The sequence below is a fragment of the Diceros bicornis genome, chromosome 2, assembly GCF_020826845.1.
Source record: "Diceros bicornis minor isolate mBicDic1 chromosome 2, mDicBic1.mat.cur, whole genome shotgun sequence".
Lineage (NCBI taxonomy): Eukaryota > Metazoa > Chordata > Mammalia > Perissodactyla > Rhinocerotidae > Diceros > Diceros bicornis.
Genome location: NC_080741.1, coordinates 87749431 through 87767049, shown reverse-complemented (window position 1 = coordinate 87767049; position 17619 = coordinate 87749431). Strand labels below are relative to the sequence as shown.

At 59.2% G+C, this 17619-nt stretch overlaps 1 protein-coding gene across 1 annotated transcript in view; it reads right to left on the bottom strand.

Moving 5' to 3' along the window:
- The window catches only part of PLXND1 (plexin D1), a 52286-nt gene that overhangs the window by 2537 nt on the left and 32130 nt on the right, over positions 1-17619 (bottom strand). The window contains exons 11-33 of the mRNA XM_058565901.1: positions 17508-17601; positions 16348-16502; positions 15378-15529; positions 14414-14513; positions 14182-14321; positions 13234-13401; positions 13064-13154; positions 12539-12802; positions 12304-12453; positions 11333-11447; positions 9563-9670; positions 9355-9467; positions 8391-8495; positions 7748-7878; positions 7205-7403; positions 4995-5141; positions 4669-4825; positions 3690-3793; positions 3544-3607; positions 2727-2761; positions 2369-2473; positions 1686-1849; positions 375-522 (exon numbers count right to left, since the gene is read on the bottom strand). Of these exons, the coding sequence (XP_058421884.1) occupies positions 375-522; positions 1686-1849; positions 2369-2473; positions 2727-2761; positions 3544-3607; positions 3690-3793; positions 4669-4825; positions 4995-5141; positions 7205-7403; positions 7748-7878; positions 8391-8495; positions 9355-9467; positions 9563-9670; positions 11333-11447; positions 12304-12453; positions 12539-12802; positions 13064-13154; positions 13234-13401; positions 14182-14321; positions 14414-14513; positions 15378-15529; positions 16348-16502; positions 17508-17601 (3009 nt within the window). The remainder of the gene's footprint in view (positions 1-374; positions 523-1685; positions 1850-2368; positions 2474-2726; positions 2762-3543; positions 3608-3689; positions 3794-4668; positions 4826-4994; positions 5142-7204; positions 7404-7747; positions 7879-8390; positions 8496-9354; positions 9468-9562; positions 9671-11332; positions 11448-12303; positions 12454-12538; positions 12803-13063; positions 13155-13233; positions 13402-14181; positions 14322-14413; positions 14514-15377; positions 15530-16347; positions 16503-17507; positions 17602-17619) is intronic.

Below are 17619 nucleotides of genomic sequence, written 5' to 3'. Positions count from 1 at the left end.
TTGCCCACCCCTTCCCTCCATGCTCGTCTGACGGCTCGTGATCATCAGGGCTGCTGCTTGGAGCCTGGCAGGTTCTCAGATGACGCTGTGTCTGACTGAGCAGGTTTTCCACATTCACACTGGCTTCCTTGGGCCTGGCTCTACAGCCTAATGTTGGGAATGGCGCCGGGCACCCCTGAGGTGGGTGCGGCTGGTCTGTAGCGATGCAGTTGCTCACTGTAGGTGCCAATTTCTGGGACTGACTGAACGTCCCCGTTGATCCCACGTCCCCCGGCCCTGAGCTCCTTCGGCTTCCCTCCTGAAAGATCTCAGTCCCCCATCAGCACCCTCCTCCCGCCCTGTCACGGGGCAGCGTGCCCCCCGGAGCAGCTGACCTTGCCCAGCTGCAGGTCGGAAATGGAGCAGGCGTCGATGAAGGCCTGCGCGATGACTGAGAGGCAGGCGTCGATGTGGTCTGTCTTGTCGATGTCGAAGACAAACTGGGGGTTTTTCAGGATGTTCACCCAGAACCGGAGAGGAAGGCTGTGGGAGGGGGCAACAGAGGCAGCATGAGCCCACCCCGTGGGTGGGGCATCTGAGAAAGTGGTCACCAGGGGCACTCGGGGGAGGGAGGCAGCCAGGCCCAGAGAACAGGCTAGCTCTGCCCCTCAAGGCTGATGGAACCTCGGTTTGCTCATCCACAAATGGGGCTGATGAGCACCCCTGCCGGCTGGGGCACCAGAGGGGCTGGGAGCCAGGTTTCCTACGTGGAGCAGGCCAGGAGGCTGAGGCAGGAGCTGCAGGGCCTGGCTGGGGCGTCGGGGCCTGAGTCCACCCTCAGTGCCCACCCCCACCCCCGCAGAGCCTCCCGGCTCTCACGCAGGAGCCTCAAGCCAGGTCCTGGTTCTCATTAGAAGGCCCCCACCCCGCCCTGCCTGGCAGCCCACGGCTCCTCCTCCAGCCGTCTCACGGCAGCAGGAAGTCCACCATTAGCTGGGGCCACCAGGCAGCCAAGAAAGGCTGAGGGAGGGCAGGGCCTGGATTCTTGGCCTTGGCCTCAGGGGGCCAGAGACGGTTGGAACACCCCCAGCCCAGGGCGATCCAGTGACTCAGCAGTGCTGGGCATACGGACACCCAGAGCTCAGAGAGGTCCCTGCAACTGCACAGAAACTTCTGGGTCTGCGGCATTTTCTTCTGCGGGTCAGGCTGAGGTTTTCAACAACTTCTTGTTGGGGTCTATGACCCCAAAAAACTAGGATGTGCCTCAAAGGAGGGCTATGGACTGGGTATGGGAGTCAGGTCACACAGGTGAGCCTGGCTCTGCCATTGCCGGGCTGCATCATCTGCGCAGTGAGCCTCAGTGTTCCCATCCGTAACATGAGGCTGATGGGGACCAGCTGAGAGGGCTGGGGGAGAATGATGGGAGGGGCAAAACTTATATAATGCTTGCTTCTAGTTAATTCTTACAATTAAGGTGGATTACTCCCTCACCTTGGTTTTACAGCTGGGGGAAACTAAAGCACAGAGAGCTTAAGTGACTTACCAAGGTCACACAGCTAAGAAGTGGCAAAACAGGGATTGAACCCAGGCAGGGGGGCTGAGGGACCAGGCTCTGAACCCTGCACTATTGCTGCCCCTGATGATACAGTGAAACTGCACAGCCCCCCCGCCGCCTGCCCACCACCCATACGCCACTGGCCCACCACCTGTTGGTCTTCCAGATGTGCAGGGTATCAGGGTCCGAAATCCCCCTCTTCTCAGCCTGCTCCTCCAGGAAGTCGAAGAAGTACTTGACAGCCAGTGGGGGCTTGTCTTCACGGATGCTCAGGATGGCCTTGAACAGGTCATCGAGAAACTTCTGCAATGTGCCCTACACAGGAGCAGAGTGGCCACTGTCAGTCCAGGACCACGTGCAGAGGGTGAGTGGGCACCTCTGGCAGCTCCGGGGAGCCCGCAGTGCTTGGTCTGGTGAATGGGGAAGCCATGTGGCCTCAGGCCGGTCACCTAACCTTTCTGGGCCTGTTTTTTTGTCTGTGAAATGGGTTAGTAAAATCTACCTCACAGGGATGTTGAAAGGACTGGGGCACAGAGCGGGGAATTGGTGGGGCCAGGGTTGGGGCTCTAGGGTGCCAACTCTACCACCCAAGCCACGTGGCCTTGGGGACATCACTGGCCCCCTGGCGCTCCACTGCCCTCTCTGTTATGTTGGCTGATACAGAAGTTGTCTGTCGGGCACCATTCATGGCTGTGAGCAAAGCCCTCAGCCTCTCGCCCCGGGAGCCCATCTGGCCCCGCAGGGGAAGCACTCTCGCCCCCGCTCGGGCGTGTGCACACAGCTGACCCACGGCAGCGCCAGCATCCCAGGATGGGGGGTTGAGGCCGGGCCCACCTTGGTGGACAGCAGCCGGGTCAGGTAGATCTCCGGGAGCACCTTCTTGCGGTGGCTTTGCCGGTGGGACTTCTTGGGCTCTGCCAGCTCGTCCGTGGGCAGCACCTAGGAAGCCAGGGCAGTGGTCAGCGCTGGCGCCAGGCACCACCCTCGGCCGTCCTCACACAGGACCCACAGGCCCCTGGCTCTACACCCCCAGGAATGAGACTCCCTGCTGATTCCGGACCCCTCGCTGTTCCTCCACTGCCAGTCTTTCCCAGGGCCCAGGAGCACTCTCCCTAGGGGCCCAGGCGGCAGGAAGCCAAGTCCACACCCAGCGAGGGGTGGGCGCCCCCAGGGCCGGAGGCCATGCACTCACCAAATGGAAATACTTCTCTGTGTCCAAGTCTTTCACTGCGAGAGGAAAAACACACACAATAAATAAACATGAGAGGAGAGGAGAGAGAGAGAAATAAAGAGAAATGGAGAGATCCAGAGAGACACGTGGAGAGAATGAGATAGAAAGAGACAGGAAAATGCAAAGAGAGAAAGAAATGAGAGAGATCCAGAGAGACACACAGAGAGAGGCAGAGAGAGAAAGATGGAGGTATTGAAAGAGAGACAGAAAGACACACACACAAGGTGACAGGAGAGTGACACAGCCCCAGATAGAGATGGGGGAGGGCCGGCTGCCCTCACTGCTCCATCTCCCAGCCCAGAGCTCCTGCCAACCCAGACCTCAAGAGCTGCTGGGAGAGACCCAAGACCCTGCTCCTGACCTCAAGAGGGGATCCTGGGACAGAGGGGAGCCAAGTCCCCAGGCCTGACAGCTGGGCAGCTAGGCCTGGGGTGTCTGAGGGTGTGGATGGGGGACTTGAGGCAGGGACACGGCCCAAAGCCCAGATGGGCACGCCAGCCTCCCCCTCTGGCCTGGCAGCTGCCCAGACCTCTTGGAACCACATCCCGCCCTCCTGGGGCCTCTCTCCAGCTGCCCGCAGGAAACCAGCCTGAGGAGGCCTGGCCGTGGGCCCTGCCCAAGCAGTACTGGGGCAGAGGGGCCTGGCCTGCCCCCTGCCCCCACCAAGGAGGCCACAGCCCAGCCGGGCCCTGTCTCTTGAAGCTCAGTTTCCCTACTGGGCTGCTCAGAAGGGGCCCAGGCCTGGACTAGACACCCTCCTCACGTCCACCGGCGCTACCTCGGCCCAGTGTGTTGTCCTTCTTGTCTGTGAGGCTCATGGCCAGGGAGGCACCTTCAGGGATCTGATAGGAGGGGAGAGGCTGAGGTCAGAGGTCAGAGGTTAAGGAGGTGGGAGTGGGGGTTGGCTGGGGCTGGGGACCCCACCTTGTAGTGGGCCAGGGTGTTGAGTTTCTTGCGGCCATCCTCCACCACCGAGGTGTCGTCCAGATCCCGGAGGATGTAGCTCTGTGTGCTCGAGGCGAACCACTCTGGGGGCAGGAAGAGGGCGTCAGGGCGGGGGCGGGGAGCGCACCGGAGGGGCAGCACTGGCCTAGGCCACACGGGGAGAGGCTTCTTGCTCTCTCTGTGGAACCTGGGGCAAGCCAGGCCTCCCTCTGAGCCTCTATTTCCCCACCTATAAAATGGGGAGGGGGGAAAGGTCTGGGAAGAGGGTGTGGTGGGCATGATGTGAAGGTGCCAGATGGTGGCACAGAGCAGGAGCTCTGGAAACGTCCTGATCCTCAGGGTTGTTCCTGTGCTATTGCTGATGAAATAAGAAAAGGTACCACGTGTGGAAGGGGTCACACGCCTTCCATGGCTCTCCACTGTCCTCAGGTGCCAACTCTGCCCTTCCAGGCTCTGGGTCACTGAGTACCTGCCCAGTCTCATCTCACAGCCCATCCTGCCCCTCACGCACCAGCCCCAGCAACCCACCCAGAGTTCCCTGCTCTGAACAGACGGTTGCTGTGTCTGCCTGTTCACCATCTCAGCCCAGTGCTTAGAATGGGGCCCGGCGCAGATCAACCACTCAGGAAAGACCTGTGATCATAGAATGAATGGCCTCAGCTTCTTGGCCTAACCAGGACTCCTATGTATCCTTCAAAACCCACTCTGATGTCCCCTCTTTGGGGAAGCCTTTCCTGAACACATTTTGCTGTTGCCCGCAGCTTGCTCACACTGCAGTACCTGTCTCCCCACCAGAATAGGAGCTCCTTGCTGGTGGGCATGTCTGTATCCCCAGTGCCACAATTAACGTACATTTGCTGAGTGAAAAGAGTGTTTGACGAAGGGGCCGGTTCCTGGTGAAGCAGCCCAACACCAAGGCATGCCGTCCCTGCCCCCGTCCCCGCCCTGCCCTGCCTACCGAGGTCGACGTCCTCTGCACGCGGCCACTGGGAGTAGGGCACGTTCTTGCAGAAGGCTTCCAGGATCTTCTCCTTCACCTGCGTCAGTGTGTCCGTGTCCATGGCCCGCACGCTCAGCGAGTCCATGCCGCAGCCCTGGAAGGACACGTTCAGGTTCTGCACGAGAGGGGGAGGGGGTCAGCACGTCCTCACCATCACGACCCTGGGCCCAGGTGGGGCGACAACCTGCCCGGGGAGGCTGGGTCAAGAGCAGGACCCCTCCCAGCGAGCCCAGGGACAGTCCCGCCTCACTGCCCAGCCGCCCTCGCCCTGCTGCCTGACTCACGCGGGGCTTGGCCTCGATGTTCTCCCGCAGCAGCCACTCCTCGTTGAGCGTGTAGCGGGCCTTGCCTGTGATGGCGTCGATGGAGCCCTTGTTGATCTGCTGCTTGATGGCGCACAGGAGTAGGAAGAACGGCTCCCCGACGGTCTCCTGAGGCGGCACAGGGCTGTCAGGGGCTGAGGCCCAGCCTAGCCCCCCGCCGTCTCCCTGCCCACCCTCCATGTTCCAGCCCCCACCTGGAACACCTTCACTACCCCCCTCTACCAACACCTCCATGGCTGCTTGTTTAATATTCTCCTTGTAGATCCTGGAGCCACCCACCCCCCATCTCCATGGACTCTATGGTCAAACACCACCAGCTGTGTGTGGGCACATTCATTTCACCATTCCAGCAACCCTTCCAGGTACAGGGTATACCCTCACTGCTGAGGCTCAGAGAGGGCAAGCAACCTGCCCAGGGTCACCCAGCAGGGAAGTGGCAGAGTTGGACTCAAACCCCAGATCAGCTGACTCCCAAACCTGTGACTGTTTTTCGGTAAGCCTCCCAGGGTGAGTTTAGGTGGAACCAGAACATAGACATGGCCTCAAATAACCCAAATCACAGCCTGGTGAGTGTGGAGAGTCTTGGGCCAGACCAGGGCCTCAAACCCCTCTGCCCTCACCAATCTCTCTGCCCCACAGAGCGCATGTGGCCAGAAAGGGACTCGGCTGCCCTCCAGGGCCTTGAGCCGATTTTCATGGTTATTTTACAGCAGGTGATCCAGGTCTTTCATTTAGGGTGCATGTTTAGGTAAAAATAGTGAGTTGATTTAAAGAAAAAATTAAGTAGATAATAGTATTAGGCAGATTTGGCAAAGATTACGGAGGCAGCACGCCAGCTCTCATTCCTGATCCAGTTCTCTGGCTCTGGGGGCGGGGGGAGGGGAGCCACTGATGCTCTGTTTTCCGGAGGGAAAAACAGAGGCTCCGAGGAGGGGAAGGCCTGGCTGAGGCCACACAAAGGGCCAGGGGAGCTGAGTCCAGAGTCCACTGCAGCCCCTATGGTCCCTGTTGCAGCCTGGTCTTCCCTGACGGCCCAACGTGAGGCAGCCAGCGGAGACTAAGACTGGGCACCCCGATGGCCCCTCCCCAGGCCCAGCCTCCTCTGTTCCACCCCCACTCCACCCCTTCTCCCAGGAGGGTCCAGAGGGCTCCCTCAGGATACCTGGCCCTCACAAGCCACAGGACCAGAGGCAGAGGCCTCGTTTGACAGAAGGAAACCAAGGCCCAGAGAGGGCAATGACTTGTCCAGGGTCACACAGCTGGTTTGTGCCAAAGACAGGACTCAAGCCCAGGACACCCGAGGCCCTGGTTCTGGGCTCCAGCCAGGCCTGTGCTTTTCTCACACGGTCCCCAGATGACTCCCTGGCGTCTACCACCATAGGGCAGCAGGGCAGTGGGACAGGACCAGGGGCTGAGCAGCTGTTTGCAGAAAAGCCCTAGTGCGGGTCCTTTTGGCAGAATGCAGAGGCCCCGACTACTGGCCCCACCACCTTTCCAGCCTCATCTCTCGTCAGAAAGACTCTGGACTTCCTTCAGTTCCTTTTGTGAACGTTCCTCCTCCCTGCTTTTGCCCATGCTGTGCCCAAAGCCTGGAACACCCTCCATGTCCAACTCTTCCCCTGCTCGTTCCTGCTGAGCCCTCCGGTCTCAGCTCAGAGTCACCTGCTCCAGGAAGCCAGCTTGAACCCTCTGCTGGGTTGGAGGCCTCGGAGTCGAGCTCTGCTGTATGGCATCTATCACTCTATGTTTTCATTTCTGTCTCCAGACCTGTCTCTCTAAGCCTGGGAGAGCCTCGAGGGCCAGGATGGGTCTGATTTATCTCCTGACCCCAGAGCAGTGGCCCAAAGGTGCCCTAGGGACGGTTTGATGACTGACAAAACAATCTTCCGGAACAAAGCTGCTGACACAGTCTCTGTTCTGCCCTGAACTTGCTCTGAGTCCTTGCAGGAAGCCAGGCTTCCTCCGAGCCTCAGTTCCCCCGTCTGTCTATTGGATCCTGTGGGCCTGTCCCTCTCCCCCGCAGCCCCTCTTTCCGCATCTGCACAAAGAGCGTGCTACTCCCTCCTGGCAGAGCTGGATAAAGTGAGGATAAAACAAATCAGATCTCTGGAGGGAAGGCGTGGGAGGCGGTGGTCCCTGTCGCCTTGGTGGCACTGTCACACCCGCCTCACCCGCAGACAGCTGTACATGCAGATGGACATCCAGTTGGTGAGCATCTTTTCAACCACGGACTCTGTGCGCCGCAGCATGAGCTTGGGGTTCTTGGCGGCTGAGGCGTCGATGAGGTCCACCAGCAGCTCCTTCATGATGCCCGTGTAGTACTCGAGCTTGCCGTGGAGCGCGATGGTCAGCAGGGAGGCCAGACTGCACCTGTGGGCGGGCATGGGGCCTCAGCACCGGCTGCACCTCGAGGCCTGTGCAGGCGGCGCCTGGCAGACGGCTGAAAGCCGCGGAGAAAGGACCACCTTCTCTAACGTCCACAGCAACCACCGTGCCCGTGAGCCCACATCTTGGGCATCCAGGCCCAGGAAGGGGAGGAATGTGGGGGGTCTCAGGACCTCCAGAGCCCCAGGACCCAGAGCCTGATGCTGGGGGATGCCAGCTGCCCAGAGGGCACGGTGATTTGCAAACTGCCCCAGCCTTGGGTCCGGCCCGGATGACCCAGGACCGGCTGTGTGGCCTCCAACAGGCCCCGCCCTCCCTCGCAGCCTGACCTGTCGCGCACTGCAAAGTCCTTCTGTTGCTCCAGCGCGTGGACGAAGACAATGAGGAAGTGCTTGTTGTTGAGCAGCGAGGAGAACAGGCTGATCCCCTCTTCCATGTTGGGCCGGCAGCTCTCAGGGATCTGTGGGAGCAACCAATGGTGGGGTGTCCACAGGGGCCCAGTGCCTCTGCCTGGCCTAGGAGTCAGCACTTACAATGCCCTGAATGGCTCCTTGAATGCCTCCTGGGATGGAGAGCTCACTATCTTTTTTTTTTTTTTGTGAGGAGGACCAGCCCTGAGCTAACATCCAATGCCAATCCTCCTCTTTTTTGCTGAGGAAGACTGGCCCTGGGCTAACATCCATGCCCATCTTCCTCTACTTTATATGGGACGCCGCCACAGCATGGCCTAACAAGCAGTGTGTCGGTGCGCACCCGGGATCCGAACCGGCAAACCCCGGGCCGCCGCAGCGGAACGTGCGCACTTAACCGCCTGCGCCACCGGGCTGGCCCCAGAGCTCACTATCTTTTAATGGCAGATTCCTCCCAATTCCCCATGATTAGGATCAATGGATTAGAGGAGCTGGAAAGTGGGGCCCAGAGAGGGGCGGGGTTGCCCTGAGGCAGCCCAGCGTGTGTGGGGGCGGTACTCACCTTCCACTCTCCCAGCAGTGGGTGGGTCTCCTGCACCGGGGAGCTGCCCTGGGAGTTGAGGGTCTGGGAGGGCAGCACGTAACTCTCTTCGTAGAGGGAGGAGCACTGCAGAGACAGACCTTCAGCGTGTCAGCAAGCTCCCCTGACTGGCATGCAAGGGTGCTCAAGTGCAAAGGGACATCAAGGAGGGCGAGGTGCAGGCCACACAGGGGGCCTTAGGAGTCCAGAGAAGTGGGGAGGGGTGTCCCAGGGGGCTTTCTGGAGAAAGAGGAAGGAGCAGAACTACATGAGCCAAGATATGGCAATGCAAGAGGCCACAGGCTTAGGAGGAAGCAAAAGCAGTGGTGTGGAATAGGGGAAACAGGCAGAAAGGCCAGCAGAGACCACAACATGGGCTTGTTTTGGCTGCTGCTTGGAGAATGGTGTGAACAGGGCAAGAGGGAGGGCACTGGTCACCAGCACAAATGCTCTGGACAGGCCAGGGAAGGTGGGGACAGGGCAGCGACCTCTGGAACAGCACGAGTTGTGGGAGGAATGGAAGGGATGGAGCATAGTCCAGTGGGCAGGAGGAGGGGACATGGAGACTAAGAGAAGCCTGGCTGGGATGGGGCCCAGAGATGAGAGGGGCTGGCAGGGCACATGGGGCCTGGGAGAGCCTCGGGCACCTCTGCTTGCCCCCTCAGCCAGGGGAGGGGCAGGCCCAGCATCCCAGGAGAGTGAGGCTGGCAGCCGGCTTCTGTATGGACAGTTGAACATCAAGTGAGTAGAGAGGGAAAGTAGGGGGAGAAACTGGGCCCCCTCCCTTGGCAGGCAAGGGCAGGTGGCAGGGCTGCCGCTGGTGGGCAGGAGTGCAAGTTTTGCGCTGCTCAAGGGGCCCATGCGGCACTCACCAAGGTTTCCCATCTGCATTAAAGTGCCCTCTAGGTTGGCATGGCCCAGAGAGAGGTCAAGGGTGCGGGCTGACCTTAGGGAAGAAGGTGCGGGTCACAAAGTGCTTATACTCCAGGAAGGGGATGCCCTGGCTGCGGTTCAGCTCCTTGGTCAGATCTGTCATGTCCGTCTGCAGCTCGGCAAAGCCTGGGGGACAGGCAGGTGGCTGTGAGTGGATCTTGAACCCATTACCCAGATGAGAAAACCGAGGTCCATGATTCCACGTGGTCCCCACCCACTACCTTTACGAATTTCCTCTCGGATCTGAGATTCCATCTCCTCCATTTGCAGCAGCGTCTTCTGCCAGTAGCGCTCGGCGCGGCGGCTCTTGGTGCAGAAGACGAACAGGGCTGCGGGCAGTGGAGAGGCAGGTTAGGCCTGGAAAGCCCTTTGGAAAGCATTTGTTGGCACATAGCAGTGTGCAGGGCCCGGGCCTGAGGGAGAGGTCTAGCCTGCAGGCCTCAGCTCCACCTCCTCTGGGCAGGGTGTGGGAAGGGGGATGGGCACCCTCAGCCCGCAGTCCCCCCCCTCCCCGGGGGCTGAAAACTCCTACAGGGCAAAGGGCTTGGGGAATGGCCAGGAAAATAATGCTTATAAAAAGAAATGTGTGGGTGTGTGTATGTTAAATAGTGGTAAACGGTGGCTTTCCCTAGGTGAGAGAATTATGGGTGATTTCTCTTCTCTTTCTGCTTTTTATCATTTTCAATTCTTTCTACAATGACCAGGTGTAATTTATGAATTATGAAACATTTAAAAGCAGATTACACAGCAGTATTATATTATAATCCTTTTCTGGAATGGGGGAGGAAATATATATATATATATAAAATTTTAAGGAAAGAGACTGGAAGGAAATATACCAAAATACACAGGGTGTTAATGGGTTAATGATGGGTATTTTTTTCTTTTTAGCTTGTTCCAGTTTTCCCTAAAATTTTCCACACTGAATATTTACTTTTTAAAAAACAGCTTTGTTGAGAGGTAATGCACATGCCATACAATCCATCCATTTAAAGTATACAAGTCTATGGCTTTTAGTATATTCACAGGGCTGTGCAACCATCACCACTATCTAATTTGAGAACATTTTTATTGCCCCAAGAAGACCCATAAGCACTAGCAGTAACTCCCCTTGCCCCCTCCCCCAGCCCCTGGCTACCACTAATCTGCTTCCTGTCTCTGGATTTACTTGTTCTGGACATTTCACATAAATGCAGTCATACAATATGTAGCCTTTTGTGTCTGGCTTCTTTCATTTAGCACCATGTTGTCAAGGTTCATCCACGCTGTAACATGTATCAGCACTTCATTCTTTTTTATGACTGAATAATATTCCACCGTATGGATAGACACATTTTATTTATCCACTCATCAGCTGATGGCCATTTGGGTTGTTTCCAGCTTTTGGCTATTGTGACTAATGCTACTATGAACATTTGTGCACAAGCTCTTGTGTGGACACGTTTTCAATTCTCTTGGGCAGACACCCAGGAGTGGGATAGCTGGGTCATATGGTAACTCTGTGTTTAACGTTCTAAGGAGCTTCCAAAGTGTTTTCCAAAGCAGTTGCACCATTTTACAATCCCACCGGCAGTGTATGAGGGTTCCAATTTCTCTGCTACATTGAATATATTACTTTCATAGCCATTATTTTAATAGTAGGATAGCCTACCAAGTCTGTAGGTTAATCTTCCCTGAACAACCCTCTCTTAAGCACCTTCAGCAGCTCCCTACTGACCAGAGAACAAAGTTCCAAATGCCTCTGCCTGGCACTCAGGGCCACAGCCTGGGCCCCGTACATCCTCCACATCTACTGTCTTCCCCCTGTGGGTGCTGTAGCTGGCCACCCCACCCACCACCTCTGGGCACATAACCTGTTCCTACCCCAGTCTTTGTTCACGCTGTGCCTCCGCCTCGTTATGCCCTCTCTCCTGTCTGCCCATCTTTAGAGGGGCTGGGACGAGGCGGGGCAGGTCTGCCCTCCAAGGTGTCAGGAGGGTGGGGCTCCTTACCAACCACAGAGAGCAGCAGCAGGACACTGCAGATGACGATGGACACGACGATGGCCGTCTCACTGCCCCCCAGCTGCAGCGTGGCAATGGTTTGGTTGAAGTTCCCCACCTGGATCTGCGCAGAGGTAGGGGAGGGAGTTGTAACTTCTCTGGACTTAAGCCTTGGCTCCTCTCTTCACTAGCTGTGTGGTCCTGGGCAAGTCACATAACCTCTCTGAGCCTCAGATACCACACCTATAACACAGAGATAACCATGCCCACATGGGGATGCTGTGAGGGCTAACTGAGATGATGCTTGTCAAGCCCTGGCACAGAGGGAGACTCAGTACGGGGGTTGTGATTACTACCACAGCCTGGGAGGAACAGCAAAGGAGTCGGAGACAGGGCAGTTCACAGGTCCTGGCTGTTGTCCCCAAGTATCTACAGGGCTGTTCAGGGACCAGGGGAGCAGGTGGGGTCTGAGGACTCAGAGGGCAGAACTAGGACTGGGGTGCAGGTAAAAGGGAACTTTCCCAGTCAGAGCCGTCCTGGGGCAGCACGTGCTGCCTAGGAGGGAGTGAGCTCCCTGTTCCAGGAGGCATGCAAGCAGGTACAGTGTAGAAAAGATTCTACTTTTTGGGCCCTCTCTCTGCTCCTCCTGCTTCCTCCATGACTGCATGGTGACTGGTAGCCCAGACTCTGGGTGGAGCACCAAGTAGAATGGGGGCAACTTCTTACGGCTTCTGAAAGTCCAGCCCCATCAGGCCTAGCTGGGGCCAATCTCTGACTTTGTGCAGGTCACTAATTTCTTGGGCCTCAGTTTCCTCAGCTGTCAAGTGGGGATGTAAAGCTCTGCTTTGCTCCGCTCGCCTAAGCTGTTGAGCATGAAAACGCTCAGCTCCGATGTGCTGGGCGAAGAGGCAGGCACTCAGGCAGATGGGGCAGGGCTGGGGGCCAGGTCCACCTCCGCCTCTAGTGCCCCGTCTACTCACTGTGATGGGCAGCTGCCCCTCAGCTGTACCCAGGGACTCATTGACTGAGCAGTGGATGACTCTGTCCGAGACGATCTGGATGTCACAAGCCACTTGGCCTATCTTGACCCGGTACTCATGGCTCTCGAGCCCCAGGCTGTCCTGCTCCTTCTGTGGGAGCAGAGGGGGTTGCTCGCTGAGGCCCATGGCTGAGCCCAGCCCGGCACTCCTGCCCCTGACACCCGCCGGCACTCACGTGGATGACTAGGGTGAGGGGCTCCCCAGGGTGGTGCTTGATCCACTTCTCCCTCTTGGCCGTGGAGAACTGCGGGTCGGGGAGGTAGTCCAAGCGGAACGGGCTGCCCCGCTGCGCCTCCTCGGGGTCCAGCAGCTCCTCAGCCACAGCCACCTCGTCGGCGTAGGCCCGCCCATTGATGAAGAAGTCCACTGGCGCGGATGCATTGCTCAGGGCCCCAGGGGACGGGCAGGTGATGAGGCTGGAGTTGAGAACTTTGCAGAGCTGGTGGGGAGGGCCAGGGGCCAAGGTTGGCGATGGACAGACGGACATGGAGAAATGGGGAGCAATTGAGATTTAAGGAGACAGAGAGGGAGAGACAGAGACAAGGAGAGATGGGGAGACAGGAGACAGAGACAGAGAGGTGAAGAGATAAGGGGAGACAGAGATAGGGGAGACACAGTGAGCGAGGCCCGGTCAGCCAGGGCCGCTGGCCGCCCCATCCCCCACCCCCACGCCCCCGCGTTGGCCCCCTGTGTCCCTCACCGTGGGCTCCCGGCCGATGAGGTGCACGGCCATGGACACGTTCTGCACCATGTGGAAACGCTCGCCAGCCACCGTGATGGTCCTGCCGCCACTGTGGGGACAGCAGGCCGTCAGCCCACCTGCGCCCCAAACAGCGAGCCCGGCCTGGGGCTCGGGGTCGGGGGTCTCACCTGACAGGGCTGCGGCGGGGACTGATGGCCGTGATGACCGGATTCTGCATGTACCAGAAGGTGAGGTTGCCGCGCAGGCAGCCCCGGTGCTCGAAGCGCACACACACGGGCACAGGGGCCGGCAGGGCACCCGCAGGCACCGTGCAGGCGATGCTGGTGTCTGTGCGCCTGTGGAGGCGGCGGGCATTGTCAGTAGGGTCCCCACCTTCCACTGCCTGCCCCTGCCAACACCCCATTGCCCCGGGGCACAAGCCTCCTCAACTGGCCCCAACATGGTCTTCTGTTCCCTCGCACAGAAACTGTTGTCATATTCCCACTGCCGCACCTTTGCTCAGGCTCTCCTCCCCGCCCTGAACACCTTCCCACCCCTTCTCTCCCACCCCACCCTGCCCCAACTTCCTAATTCTGCCCTATCCCACCTCTTCCAAGAAGCCTTCCCAGAGCTCCTCTCCCAACTCCGGCCCCTGGCGAGGCCTCTGCCCTGCGGCTCTGAAAGCATCCTAATCCCGGATGTTCCTAGCTCCTTGGGAGTGTCTGCTGTCCCCTGAGGGCTGAGACTGTGTTGGCCTCATCCTGACACCCCCAGCAATGCCCATCAATGGGACTTGGTACACAGTAAGTGCATAATAAAGACAGAGGCATTTCACCAAGAGGTTCTGGACCTCATCCCTGGGCCAGCCAATGTGTACAATCACCACCATTTTCACTGCAGCCGTCACTTATGCAGCACCGACTGTGTGCCAGGCATAGACCACTTGCCACAACTCACTGGCACTGTTTTCCCAGCTGAGGAAGCTGAGGCTCAGACAGGGAAAGGGGCTTGGCCAAGGGGACACAGCCAGTGAGGACCGAGTGATGCTTGGTGCAAGGACATCACCCCCACCGCCCCGGCCCCCCAGCCCCACAGTTTCTCTGGGCTGGAAGGGGTGCCGGGGCCCGGGGGCTTACACGAGCTCCGTGCAGGGCTCTGTGTCGTTCACCAGGACCTGGAGCTCGGAGCCCACGTGGAGGTCGCTCCCGTGGATGGTGATCCTGGTGCCCCCTGCCTTGGGGCCCATGGCAGGCTGCAGGGAGTGGACCAGGGGCAGCTGTGGGGAGGAAGGCAGGCGGTCAGGCCTCGGCCAGCCCCTGGGTGTGTGCCTGGAGGGGTGGGCGGGATGGGGGCTGCGGCCTCTCTTACCACATAGGAGAAGTGCTCCCGTGACTTGCCCTCCTTGGAGGCGTTCACCGTCACCACGTCTGAGAATGGCTCTGGAGCTGGCCCCGTGGCACACACAATCCTGCGGGGAGGCAGCTTTGGTCAGGAGAGCAGCCAACGGATTCTGGGGCCAGGCAGGCACCACCTGGTTTCTCCCTTCAACAACGACCCTACTACCCCGGGGTGTGTGAGGTCCCCACCCCTGCACTCAGCCACCTGCCCCTCCCACTCACAGCTGGGGCTGGCTGGGAACCCAACAGCATTACCTGCATCCAGATACTGAAACAATTTCCTATCAGCTGGAAAACAGCCACTCTGAGCCCGAGTGCTGCCCTGGTGCCAGGCTCTTCCCCGGACCACCCCTGCCCTGCGACTTTCCCACAGTTCTGCAACTATAAGACGAGGGCGTTGGATAAGATGGCCTCTTGGGACACTTGGAAGTTCTCCAACCATGAGAGCATTTGCTGGGCTGGAAAATGGATGGCCTTATCTGCAAGCCTGACTTACGGCCTCCAGAAGGGAAATCCAGCTCATTCCCTGCTCACGGATGTCTCCTAGAGCCCCTCGGGGCCAGGCCCCACAGCTGGAGGCCCAGACCCTTGCACCACAACAGCAGCCATCGCATTTTAACTGCAAATTTTTTTCATCAGAGCAAGGCTTCTGTGGAAGTAGGGGTGGTCTAGGGGAAAATGGAGGGCTCCCCACAGAAGCAGGTCCTGGAGCGGACACTTGAAGGACAAGGAGTGTCCCAAGCAGAAATGGGCAGGATGTGTGGTGGGAATGGCTTGAGCAAAGTCTGGGAGACCTGGGAGTGAGCAACCTCTGGGGTGCCAGGGAGGGTGGGATGGCGGAGGGGAGAGGGCAGGGCAGAGCTGCGGTTGGCACTGCCGCGTGGTGTGGGGCTGGAGGTCACTGAGAGCATCCCCAGGGACTGCCTGCTACTCACTCCTCTGACACCGTGTATCTGTCCGCCAGCGGCTCACAGGCCACGCTGCCAATCCACACGCCATGGGCCACGTCGCTGAGCCGCCGGCCCAGGTTCCTGCCACGGATGGTCAGCAGGGTCCCGCCATCCAAGGGCCCACTCAGGGGCTCAATCTGCCGGGCGACCAGGGGTGGGGGGGCCAGTGAATAGGGTTCTGAGGCTGAGACGTCAGCAGGCTTGCCCACCCACTCTCGCACACACCCCCAGGGAAGGCCGCGCAGACCCGCTGCCTAGGGGAGGGTGTGGGGCTCTGAGAAGGCTGGGGCTACTGGTCAGTTGGCAGGTCACAGGGGCTGCCAATGAGGACGTGCATGTGGCTTACTCAGCCCACATGAGTCTGGGGACATGAGTGTATGGACAGAGTCAAGGACACTGGGGGGGGTCTCCCAGGGACACCGAGGTCTGCTCCCAGCGGCCAGGTCTGACCACACGATTGTGCATCCCAGCCAGAGCTGCCTGGGCCTGGGATGGGCCCCTGACCCAGGCTAAGCCAATCAGAATCCTTCCCTGAGGCTTCTTCTAGCTAACCTGAGGCTGGCTGTTACTGGTGGCCTCGGTTATCACCATACAGGCAAGGTTTCCTTGCCCTCGCCATAGAAGCTAGAGACACAGCCCAGCATCTCCTCCGCTCAGACCCCCACTGCCCTTGCCCCGCTATTTCCCTCCGTAGCACTTACCACCTTCTCTAAATAAATCACTTATTTCCCTACTTGGCGCCGTCCGCCCCTCCCCACTAACGTTAGCTCTGTGAGGGGCACTTTTGTTTCGTTCTGCTGTGTCTGCAGCACTGAGCGGGGACTGGCACCCAGCAGGAGCTCAACAGGTAACCCCGCACGCACGCCTGGGTGTGCGCAAGTGCGTGTGCCATCTGAGAGCCCGTGCGGGGCGCCATGTGTGCGCACGACAGGCCTCCATGGGCGGGGGTGCTTACCGTGCGGATCTCGGGGGCAGGGCAGGTGCCAGGCAGGGACTGCAGGGGCCCCCGCAGGCGGCAGCTGTCACTCCACACACACAGGTGTCCCAGGTCCTCCCGGCCCAGGCACTGGGAACAGTCGGGGCTCCCCATGGCACAGCTGTAGACCTCCACTGAGGGACAGAGGCGGCGTGGGTCAGCCCCTCCATCACCACCGTCCCCTCCGCACTCGCCCTCCACTGTGGTGTCTCAGCCAGAGGCAGGTCCTCATTCTGAGGGTCAGGACCGCTGTTCTCAGTACCTTCCCCAACCCCCTGGGGCTAAGCACAGTGCAGCCACAGCCTCATTAGTACGACCCGTCCTCACCATGGTTCTAGGTGAGAGCTGTTTATAGCCTCATTTGTCAGATGAGAGACTGAGGCTCAGAGAGGAGGTGTGACTTGCTCAAGGTCATACAGCCCGTGAATGGCAGAGTTGGGCTTCACACCCAGGCCTGAGTGGGTCTGTCTCCCAGCAGCGGGGCTCTGGGATGCTGGGGAGCCACTGAGCAATGTGTGCTCTGTGGTGCCGGGGCCTCAAACCCGCGGAGCGGCCCAAGGAGGTGGGCAGGGCCGGGTCTCCAGGGCCTCAGGGTGTGCAGGCTGGTTCTGGGACCACCAGGGTGGGGCTGTGGGGCCTCAGGTCCACTAGGGATGTCGGAGGCTCCCTAGGAATAGATAGGCCCCTGGAGAGTTGATTTGATCCGTTAATAGCAGTAAGGACAGCAACCACCACGTGGGGGTGCTGACTGCACCCCAGACGCAGCTGTAAGGCTCTGTGTGCGTCGACTCAGCAAGTCCTCCCCAGGCCTCTGCAAAAGGGCCTGTGCCCTCATTTCACGCGGGGGACGGTGAGGCTCGGATAGGGCAGGGTAAGCAAGGGCTTGAAGTTGCACAGCCATTGGCATGGAGATGCCCGGCCCAGAGTACTGTCTCAATAAATAAGTCCTGAGTGAGTGACCACACACAGAATGGCAGGGCTGGGATCTGAGAGCCTGCGTGTGTGATAGGGAACGACAGGGTGGGACATCTGTGACTGTACGACTGTACGGTGAGCATGGGAATGAGTCCCCCGAGGCTGAGCCCCACCCATTGTGGCTGAGTCCCCTGTAACCATATGGGGTGGGTGGGGGCTCGCACCTGTCATGGGGTCAGGGCTATCCAGGAATCGGGCTGGCTGCCCCTTTAGTTGGAGGCTGAGTGGAAACACCTGGCTCTTCTGGGTCGTGTGCAGCTGCAAAAGGAAAGAGAA